Genomic DNA, 11,326 nt, shown 5'->3' on the forward strand with positions numbered 1-11,326 from the left:
CCATTCCCTCGAATGGAGTTATCTCTTTGTTCTTTGTGGGAACTCGGTTTAGGACATGACATGCCGTCAATATTGCCTCCCCTCACCATACCTTGGAGAGACCCGATGTGTCTAACATGGCGTTAACCAAATCAGTTAGAGTACGATTCTTTCTTTCGGCCACCCCATTTGACTGAGGTGAATAGGGGGGCGTCCTCTCATGGATTATACCATGTTCCGCACAAAAGGAATCAAATTCATTTGAGTAATACTCTCCAGCACGACCGGACCTAAGCCTCTTGATCTTTCGATCAAGTTGGTTTTCCACTTCAACTTTATAGATCTTGAAATAGTTCAAAGCCTCATCCTTAGATTTCAGAAGATACACATGGCAATATCTAGTGGAGTCATCAATCAACATCATGAAATATTTCTTTCCACCTTTTGTCAAAATACCATTCATTTCACATAGATCTGAATGTATGAGCTCTAGTGGTGCAAGATTTCTCGTTTTCGCAGTCGTATGAGACTTACGAGGTTGCTTAGCTTGCACATAAACTTGACACTTAGATTCCTTGACAGTGATGAAACTAGGGATTAAGTTCAACTTGGCTAGTCGCGACATGCAACCAAAATTAACATGACAGAGACGCGAACGCCACACATTAGATTCACTATTATTGCAAACATGATTAACAACTTTATTGCAAACATCTGACAATGATAAACGAAACAGGCCTCCTGACTCATAGCCTTTACCAACAAAACTTCCATACTTAGATATTACAAATTTATTTGACTCAAAGACAAGCTTGTAGCCATCTCTACACAGAAGAGATCTTCTGACAAGATTTTTATTGACGGAGGGGACATAATGTACGTTCTTCAGCCGCACGATCTTCCCTGAAGTAAACTTCAGATCGACCGTGCCAACACCACGAACATAAGCACTTGAACTGTTGCCCATTAGCACGGTGGAAGTCCATGCGGTCTGATAAGACGAAAACATGGAAATATCACCGCAAACATGCACATTAGCACCCATATTAATCAACCAATCAGGAGAATGACATACTGAAAGAATAGTGGGAGATATACCATACCCAGCTTCCTTCATGTCAGTGTCACCAATGACAACATTAGAGGTCTTGCCGCCTTTCCCAAGATGGCGCTTGTCATAATGATTATGGCAACCAGGAGCCAAATGGTCAGGATCTCTGCACACATGACAAACACCTTTCTTCTTGTCATTCTTCTTCTTGAAGTTGGTGTGATGCACAGCCTTGTTCTTCCGATCAAACTTTGCTTTACCATCAAACTTGCCCTTGTTCTTGAACTTGTGGGGCTGGAAGTTTTTCTTCTGTACCAGATTGGCACTAGAACCTCCCTCAATACCTCGAGCACGGTTGTCCTTTGCTCTCTCCTTTTCTTCCACATCAAGAGTACCAATGAGATCCGGAACGGAAAACTCATGCCTCTTATGCTTCAGTAAGGTAGCAAAGTTCCTCCACGAAGGAGGAAGCTTAGTGATGATACCTCCGGCAACAAACTTGTTCGGTAGAAAATAATTGAAGTGCTCAAGTTCTCTAGCAAATGACTGTATCTCATGAGCTTGCTCAACCACGGAGCGCTCTTCAGTCAACCTGTAATCATAGAATTGCTCCATGATGTACAGCTCAGTGCCAGCATCCGAGACCCCAAACTTGGCCTTGAGTGCATCCCACATATCTTTTCCATTATCAATTGACGCATCAGTATCAACTATGTTCTCCCCAAGAACACTCAAGAGAGCAGCCTTAAATAGGGTATCCATTTTTTGAAAAGCTTGTTCCTATTGAGCATCATATTCTCCTTCAGGTTTGCCAAGAGTGGCGTCATAGTAGCTCATGGTTTGAAACCATAGAAATGACTCTCACGTGCCACATCTTATAGTGGATACCCTCAAACATATGAGGTCTCATGGAAGCAGCAAAACCACTCGGGGCGAATTGCTATACTAAGGTTTTTGGATTGTTAGAAATATGAGCAATTTACCAAATGATTTTATTAACAGAAATACTAGATAAAGCATGACTAATATAGCAGAGATAAGAAAAGTCATGTGATCTGACAGAGAGAAGGTAAATAGCATCTGCATATATGAACTGTAGTCAAACATGTCTAGAGCAGACAGTAGAGCAAGTTGCATATATGAAGTAGAACTTAACAGATGTAGGGTAAACACTAGAACAAGGAACTGTGGCGGGACCTCTAACAGAAAGAGCAAGAACACGTATGGAACAACAACAGCAGCAGAAGCACTGGACTTGGGGTCGACATCCTCGCCAGCCATGTCGTCGGAGAGATTGTCGATGTCATACATGAATTCCATGGCCTTTCCCTCATATTTCATTTTAGGAAAAGGGATTGCCATTAGCGCCTTCCGAGATCGGCCTCGAGGAAGGTAAGATGCCCGGACCCCGTAGGGCGAGCCTGGATAAAAGCACAAATCTAATAATAACAAGGTCGACGAGGAGTGACCGATCGAGGGGATCTCTTGCTACCAGAAAGGAACTGAACTGGCTTGCCCGGAAAGAATGGATTGTGACCCTTGGAGAGCTAATGGTACTGGACTGATAGCGCACGGATTGAACCGACCCCGGACGTACCACTGGGGAACCTGTGGTTGGAGAGAATCTCTCGCGATGGAGAAATGTCAAATGGGAAGCCGTGATGAACCGGTAAGTAGTCGGGCATAGCACTCCCCAAAAACCTTATCACCCTTCTCCCGTACAGGATTCAAAGCGGTGGGGTTTCAGAGGCCTACTGTCCCGACTCGCGGTGCACGCCGCAAGCCGGGATGAGGAAGACAGCAGCAGCTCAGAGATTGGAACCGGTGGCGAGAGGAAGAAGTTCTGATGCACCTCTCTGAGAGGAGTGACCTCCCTTTTATAGGCGCAAGAGAAGGAGGCGAGACCACAACGACGGGAGATGAAGCAAAAGAGGGAGATGAAGCGAACGGACTTCCGCGACGCATCGTGACAAGGTGTGGCGAGGCGGGCGGCGGAGGAGGAGCGCGTGTGGATGTCCCTCTTGTTCTCATGCTCATACATGTGGGGAAAGAACCTCCCTTATAAAGAGGTCCAACTCACTCTAAACTAGCAATGTGGGACTAAACTTTAGTAGTGCCCCTTGCCTTGCACGAATGGGCTAAGTGGGCCTCTAGGATTTATTAAGAATTTCTGAAATTGTTATTGGGTTGGTCCATAAATAGATAAAATTCCAGTAGGAAGGACTTCCATGCCATTAGGTTTTTGAACATGATACAAATGACAAATGCTCACACATACACTCACCTCTATAAACGCATGCACGGACACTCTACCCCTATGAGCCATGTTGTTAGGTTTACTCCTCCCCCCGTTGGCGCTGCAGCCGGTCTGCCTCGCCTCCGATGCCTTTTGGGTCTTGGAAGTGCGTTGGACCTTGAGGGACCCTGATCTCTTTCTTGTTACTTTCAGTGTCTTGGTTGGGGCGCCTTTTATTCGCTTATGTGTTTGTGATGGTCCACAAACCTGATTATAATTTTTATTACCTCTAATATTCTCTATATGGACATGATTGATTATGATTATGTTAGAAGTTATTTATGCAAAAACAATCCGGCCAGCCACCTAGTACTATCTGACATGATTCTTCATGCCATGCACAACAATGAACCCAACAAACAGAGTTGCCCGCTCAATTCAAGATTCTTCCAAGTTGGAGGTCCGAGCAAAAAAATATGTTCCAAATTTAAGGCGAATTAAGCACATTTCATCAAAATTTGGGAGGTGCACAAACTCTTGATCCATGTACCTTTTTTTTTTGCGAGGTGATCCATGTACATGTGACAAACAGCCGAAGAAATTAACTAGATGGAACCCAAGGATCGACGAGGGATGGAACTACACTAGCAGTACTAGAATATTGGGATCTTGCCAAGTCAACCGTATCGTCAGCCTCATGCGAGAAGCAAACAAGATGAGGCTCATATCGGCCAAACTATATTTTTATCCAAGTCAACCAACATTTTATTCCCAACTGATGGCACGCCGGTCGATCTTGGATTAGAGGTACGGGATCGTATCTGCATGGCCTCGTCAGAATCGCGCCATCGTCTTCCTTGCTTCCTTGGTTCCTCATCGCTGTCACACCCACTGGAGCGACATGCAAGGTTCAGATCATATCTACACGCACCGAAGATCTGAAACGGGATAAACATTTTATTAGTATAAGCTACTCCTATCAGTTTAGTATATCAGGTCAAACTTCAACCACATATCGTTCGTTTTCTTAAAAAAAATCAAACATATTTCTGTAATTCATTTTTTTAATGAAGACCCTGCAATTCTGTTAGCCTGTGAGACTTTTGGCGAATTCTCACCTGCGGCACCAAATAGGTCCGTCACGCGTTGGCGCTCAGCCCTCTCGCCTCGCACGCTCGCATCACTCTCATCCGCCTGCACGAACACACGAACATCCTGCAGATTCACACAACAGTTCGAGATCAGAACATTTGCATTATTGCATAGTGCGACGACGCGATCCAACAATTGGTGCGGTGGTGCTTACTCCCAGGGCACGTCGCCGACGAGCATCCAGTCGCCGTCGCCGTCCTCGTACACCACGGCGTGCTCCCACTGGCCGTACCCGTCCATCAGGCCTGCATATACATGCATGCGCGCGCGTCAGTGCACAAACCTTAACATGGCCAAAAGATGGTGGATCGATCGATATGCTGAAGCTTTGGTTGCTTACCGATGGAGCAGCAGTAGAACATGGCGTTGAGCTCCTGGAGGAGCTCGAGGTAGTCGCCGTAGGCCGCCACGTCCACCTTGCGCAGGTACGGCGTCCCGTCCATGCTCACCTTCACGAACGCCGCCGCCTCGACGCTCTTCCTCGCCCGCCTCGCCCTCCGCGCCCTCTCGCCCGGCGGCGCCAGCGTCAGCTCGGTCAGCTCCACGCCGCCATCGTCTCCACCATAGCTACCCATCACTCTCAAATTAATGTACTGTACGATCAGTCGGTGGGTTCAGAGGCTGGAAGTTTGGGACACTAGGAATGGAAGGCGTGGGTCGTGAATGGCAAAGCTTTGGCTGGCCGGTGCTGCCGTATATATACACCGGCCGTTGGTACGATACGTGAGCTACCCGATCCTCTGTGCCGGGTAGGAGGAGGGGAGGGGGAGCAGGGTGGTGCCGGCCAGCGAGGAGGCGGCGTGGTATGGGTCATCCGGCGGTTGCGCGCAGAGAGGATCCGGGGCGGGGACAGGGGCTGCGGACCCTGGCGGGCGGCGGTCGGGTTGGGTGCGGTCCGGCAACGAACCCTGGCACCGCTGTCGCCGTGGGACCCGACCGGCGGCCCGCCACGTCGACGCCCCGGTCTCCTGCGTGGCTGCCTCCGTGGTCACCCCTAAACAAATCAGCTCAGGCGTGACCGGCCGTCTCCAACGCAGCAACTAAATATGCAGCATCCTTACGAAATTGACATGCAAATTTAGGAGACCTAGGATGCAATGTCGAACCTTTGCATCACTCACATGCACCATGACTAAACAAGATGACAACGCCGCCACAACTTGCATATATACAGTACACAGATCATTATCATCCCCGAATTTCCCACACAGGCGAGCATCTTGAACTATTCAACACGTTATGTCTACCAGCACTTGTAATCCCAGATTTTTCTATGCAGAAGAGAAGTACAATGTAGTTAAGTTCACACAAGGGCTGCTGGAACAGGAAGCCGCCCATGGGAAATCAAGCTGAACCAACCAAGCACGGTAACGGTAGCCGGCGATGGAGCCAGCCAGTCAGCCGGCCAGTCAAGCCGCCACCGGCACGCACAGCACAGGAGATCCGACGACGGGGCAGGGGACAGGTATCCCGCAAGTGGGCACGTGCATGCATATGCATGCATGAATGTCCCGCTAAAACTCCCTCCCCTGCCCGTAAAGAAGTACTCTCTCCGTTTCAAATTACTTGTCGCAGAAATGAAAGTAGTAGTGAAGATGCAAAGCCCCTACCCTGTATCGATCCCCAGCTAGTGAGATGAGTAGCTTAAATTACTGGCTAGACTGTGGTCTGTACTACATGTGCGCTGCACGCAACAGTAAAAACATTCGTCCGGCCGTGCATGTGCCGGCGCGCCTATGTTTCACGAACCTGCAGCGGCTGCCACAGATCGCCCGGTGCCGGGCCCTGCCCGGACACCGCCATCGCCCGTGTCCGGTAAAGGCGATCTACCCATCACGGAGCACGAGCTTCGTGCTACGCGCGCCATGCCGGCCATTAAAGTTCAAGCACGGTGCATGCACACGAGTGGCTAGCTAGCCTGCCTCTGTGGCCGGCTGGCCGGACGGAGAGGCCGGAGCGTGATTGTGCCTCCTGTCGCGGCCGCCCCCGGCCCGGGGCGCGCGCGCGTGCGGCGGCTGCCCGGTCATCATTCCAGCTGCATTGCTTGCCTGTGTGTGTGACAGCTGACGGGTCGGCGGGCATGGTTTTCCCCGAGATCGGTCGCGAGGAGAGGACGACACCGTGCAGGGAATTGTGGGCGGATTAATCTGGGGCGCGGCGAAAGCGCATGCACGCCATGGTTTTAAGAGCTCTAGACGACATCGAAGAGCTTTTTGATGCGACGACGGCGTTTGACTCCTCCTTTCTCGGGCGTTTGACCGGCCAGCTCGCTCCCTCACGGTCCTCGATCGGAGCCATAGTAATGGTGAAACGTGCTGATTAGAGATCCAGCTGCAAACAAGCTACTTTGATTTTTATTTTATTTTAGCGACGATCTTTATTGCCGTGTTTATGCTAATCCATCCAGTCTGAAACAAAGTTTATCTACTGGGTGTGGTTAGGTCTCAGTCGATTGAGATTTAACCAAAGTCTTAATCAAGTAAATAGTATATTAGAAAAAAAACTGAAAAGAAAAAAATATACGAATCTCCATGCAAGATCAAAGGAATATAGTATCGACTGAGACATAATGAAGTCTCGGCCGACTAAGACTTAGCAAAATTGTTATCTATTTTGTCTTTTTAGTGAAGGTGAAGCCTTACCCATCGAACCGATAAAAAATAAATAGAACATTTTCCGAAGAATCATTTGGCTGATTCTTCTTACACTTTTAGCATGACGAGATTTGTCTCTGTCCTGCGTCTTGATCATATTTAGTGCCACAAGCTGTCTCGATCTCGATGGGGGGACTGCGTCCACAAGACAGTTCGTGTTACTGTTAATGCATTCAATTTGAAATATAGTTTATCTATATGTTTTATTCAGTGAAGGCTTACCCATTCAACCGATATAAAATATAATGCTTGCCAAGGAATCATTTCGCTGATTCTTTTTAAAATTTAGGGTATGTTGATTCAAGGAAGACAAGAATGGTACATACAAAAAGTTTGCAAGAAAAGGAAGGGTACATAGAGAATACAAGTGAAAACATTGGAGCTCGGGCTACATGGAAACCTAAGTTTTTAGAATTATATTTTTTTCAAAACATTCAGAAAAGTTGTCACATGTATGTATAGAAGTATTCTACCAATGTATAAAATTTTATTGGGAGATATTGTAACATGTGAGCTACAAAAAAGACAAAAACTTTATTCTATTACTTTTTCTAAATGGCTCCATGGAGCTTGGGCTTCAAGACACATTTTCGACATTTGTAAGATCATAACAAGCATTTTTATGACCTTCAAACAATCAAACACTGCCATAGTATGCTACAAACTCAGGTCAAAGGCCAAGTTTTTTTTGCTGGGACGGTCAAAGGCCGGGTAAATATCTTAGTTTGAGTTTCTTTTGTATAGTTCAATTTTTATAGGTACTTGTTGAGAATGTGGAGTTGGCTTATTCGTGTTTATTTAAGTTCTCCCACTAAAAAAAACTTTCGGTCCTTTTCGCTACGGTGCGTCTAGTGGGAGGTTAGCGAGTCCAATGAATTTACCTTTGATTTTCATCAAAATTCAGCGTGAGAATTTGAGGACATTCCGTGGACATGCATGTGCCATGTGTACACATGTTGGAAAGCTCCTATGTATACATGGCATTTTAGAACTACTGGCACTTTATCACCTCAAAAATGTTGCCTGGTATACATAGTCCAACTGGAATGTCTGTTAGCAAAACATGGTGGCCAATAGGCATAACCATAGTAGAACGAGCCAATCCACATTCTTCCGGAAGGATTTTGCCCGGTCCTCACTTCAACAATGACCTATCCATATGAATGGGTGCCAGAAGACTTGAAGCACTTCACAGCAGATAAGCAATCCTATTTTTTTCAGCAAATCCTCTACTCCCTGCTGGTATACCACTCGTAAGCTCCTCCTCATATAGTCGTCGTTGGTATACCACTAGTAAGACTTTGTCCAAATTTATAGTGTCTAGTGTTATACTCACCGAGTACAACTTGAAGGGAGGTCCTAAAATGAAGATGTGGCTTTTGCTCACATGGCAAATGCCTAAGAAACAGAGTATACAATCATGGTAATTTTACCTTAACGTTTGACATGGAACATGGCTAATTTTCTTTCTGACATCGCAGATTTTTTTTCCCAAACTATGGCAATTTTATTTAAATAACATGGCAAATTTAATATGCATTTTCCCTGGGAATTTCCGCCATCGGCACCACCAACGAAACATCCTTTTCCATTTTGATATAAAAAATTAGCTTACATACATGGGAAATTTCTTATACATAACATGACAATTTTTAATAAAAAAAATCCCACGGATAATTTTAATTTACATCCAACATGGCAATTTTGGTCATGTTTTGTGTTATTTCACATTCATGGAAAAATTCTTACAGAAAAGGTGGCAATTAAAAGTAAAATCGCATGACAAATTTAATATGCATGTGCTGCAACGATTTTTTGTTCATAATTTATGTCATTTTACATAGATGGAAAATTTATTATACAAAAACATGGCAATTTTAATTAAAATCCCATGGAATTTTTAATATGCATCTGCCGTGGCAATTTCGTTCATAATTTTTTGTTTTGTACTATTCTTTTTATGGCATTTTTTGTCATGCCAATTTCCAAACGTAAACTTTTTCCAAGGCGATTCTGGAAAATCACCATGTGAGCATCATGATAAATGTTGTTAGAATATTTTTTGACATTCTTTATTTTAGAAATAAAAATAAAAAGAAATTGTAATTTGCCATGACACGTTTTTTCTACATTTTCCTTTGACTTATAGATCGTTTCTAATTTCATATACCATGCCAGTTTTGCATTGCTGAACCATGGCAATTTTACTTTCAAATACATGGCAATTTTATTTACATAGCCATGGCATCTCAGTTTCTTACTGGACCATCGTAATTTTATTTTCAAGGACATGGAAACTTTATTTCCATAGCATGTCAAATTTACATTTTCCCCGGACCCATGGGAAATTGTCTTAGACCACGACAAACATATTAACTAGACCATGGTACTTTTATTATTTAGACCATGGCATTTTCATTAGTTAGACCATCGTAGTTTATAAATTTGTCATGTGCACATGGCAAATTATAAATTTGTCATGTGCACATGGCAAATTATAAATTTATTTAAATGGTACCATGTCTTTCGAGAAAACAACTTTCCCATTTTTTCACGTTCCCATGGAAAATTATAGATTTGCCACCTTTTTTCAAAGAACAAATACCTTTTTATTGTAATTTTGATCATTGTTTTTTAAAGAACAAAATCCTTTTTCTGAAGTTAACCTGCCAATAAATAAAAAACATAACAGGAAAATATGGATTTGCCTTGGTCCACTATCTAGTTCTTCCAGCAAAATCATGCACACAGAAAATACATTGCCATGCTGTACAAATATTAGGTACATTTTCAAAGATTTTTCCATGTGTGTTAGAGAGAAAAACCCAATGTTGAGGAAATCATTAATTGGTAGTCGCTCGCTTGGCTTGGGAGTATGGATTAATCGGTGATTCGGACTATTAAACAGATGAACCAGTCGACCATTAATTGGTGGAATTTTGAACTCAATGGGCACAATTTTTGTATGGAGGAATTTTCTCAATAGAACTTGAATGCTATAAAAATTTAGATTGCAAATATGAAGCAAATGGCACCGTTTTCTTTTCTCAATAGATCAATCATCAACAAGCATCCATTGGAAGAAAGGGGCGTACCGGCGCATAGAAGGAGGAGAGGAAGCGGTGACACACATGGGAGGAGGAGAAGTGGTGGCGCGTCGACAAGGGCCTGGGGAACCGCCATCTAGGTCAGGAGGGATGAGAGAAGCGGGAGGGGTTGGGAGAGGGCCCAACCCTAGCTATTTAGGAGTAGGAGGCGGCTGGAGGGGTTACGGGCCAAATAATTGGGCTTTTGTTTGCCCACAAGTTAACAGGCCAACAATGATTAATCGGCCCGACAACCGAATAATAGGTCTGACAAGCCATTTAATCGGCCTAACAAGTTAGCACGACGAATAGGTGGTATTCGAGTTAGCCACCCTACGAGTAGCGCTGTTAACTGATTAATCAGACGAATTCTTGAACAGTGGAAAAACCATGATTTTAGTTTGTCTTATAGCCATGATTAAGTTTTTCATGTAGCCATGTGACATTTTTCTCGTTATATATCATGTCAATTTTGTGCATGATTTGTCACCCCTCACGTTTTCTATTTTTCTGAAATAAATAGTTGTACTCCCTTCGATCCAAAATATAAGGTGTAGTATTAGTTTTTTCAGAAATTAAACATGTGCATGTTTGACCAAGTTTTTAGGAAATATATATCAATGTCTACAATACCAAATTGGTAGCATTAGATCCACCATGAAAATTATTTTTATATTTTATTTATTTTTATTGTAGATGTCAAATTTTATTCTATAAAAGAAATCCTCTATATGATTTTTGCAACAACAAGAAAGGCTGCTAAATGTGTGCTCCAATCTGGGCCTTTTTTTTGGCCCAGTTACTTTTTCTTATAGACCGGTGTCCTTTTGTAGCAACAAGTTTCTCCAGTGTTTTTTTTAACACAGTACAGACTCAAACGCTCATATAAACGCGCATACACTCACCCCTATGAACGCACACACGCACACCCTACCCCTATGAGCACCTCCGAAAAACTGAGCCGGCATATCATCTTGAGATTTTACGAAGTCGCCGTTTGAACCCTGGTGGGTTGAAGATATCACTGTCCACCTAACCATCTCAACCAGAGATTGGTTCGCAGTTTCTCCAGGGGTTGGGTCGAACGATTCGTTCGATCCCGTGTCTCCCAGGGCGAAGGCCAGAGTCTCAGAGAGATCGACGGGGAGAAAGAACAATAATAAGAGGG

At 44.3% G+C, this 11,326-nt stretch overlaps 1 protein-coding gene across 1 annotated transcript; it reads right to left on the reverse strand.

Annotated features, from left to right (window-relative positions):
* Positions 1-3,799: 3,799 nt before the first annotated feature.
* On the reverse strand, positions 3,800-5,064 carry LOC123107495 (auxin-responsive protein IAA26). The gene is made up of 4 exons (XM_044529482.1): positions 4,759-5,064; positions 4,573-4,663; positions 4,385-4,481; positions 3,800-4,204 (listed from the first exon to the last, which is right to left on the reverse strand). The coding sequence occupies exons 1-3, from the start codon at positions 4,991-4,993 to the stop codon at positions 4,406-4,408; spliced, it is 402 nt and encodes a 133-aa protein (XP_044385417.1). The 5' UTR covers positions 4,994-5,064; the 3' UTR covers positions 3,800-4,204; positions 4,385-4,405.
* Positions 5,065-11,326: the final 6,262 nt, after the last annotated feature.

The sequence above is a fragment of the Triticum aestivum genome, chromosome 5A, assembly GCF_018294505.1.
Source record: "Triticum aestivum cultivar Chinese Spring chromosome 5A, IWGSC CS RefSeq v2.1, whole genome shotgun sequence".
In the NCBI taxonomy this organism is placed as follows: domain Eukaryota; kingdom Viridiplantae; phylum Streptophyta; class Magnoliopsida; order Poales; family Poaceae; genus Triticum; species Triticum aestivum.

Coding starts and splice junctions, on each gene's coding strand:
- LOC123107495 (XM_044529482.1), bottom strand. CDS start 4,993: ATGGGTAGCTATGGTGGAGACGATGGCGGCGTGGAGCTGACCGAGCTG. Junction 4,664..4,758: donor GTTCTACTGCTGCTCCATCG/GTAAGCAACCAA, acceptor ATGTATATGCAG/GCCTGATGGACGGGTACGGC. Junction 4,482..4,572: donor GTCGGCGACGTGCCCTGGGA/GTAAGCACCACC, acceptor GTGAATCTGCAG/GATGTTCGTGTGTTCGTGCA.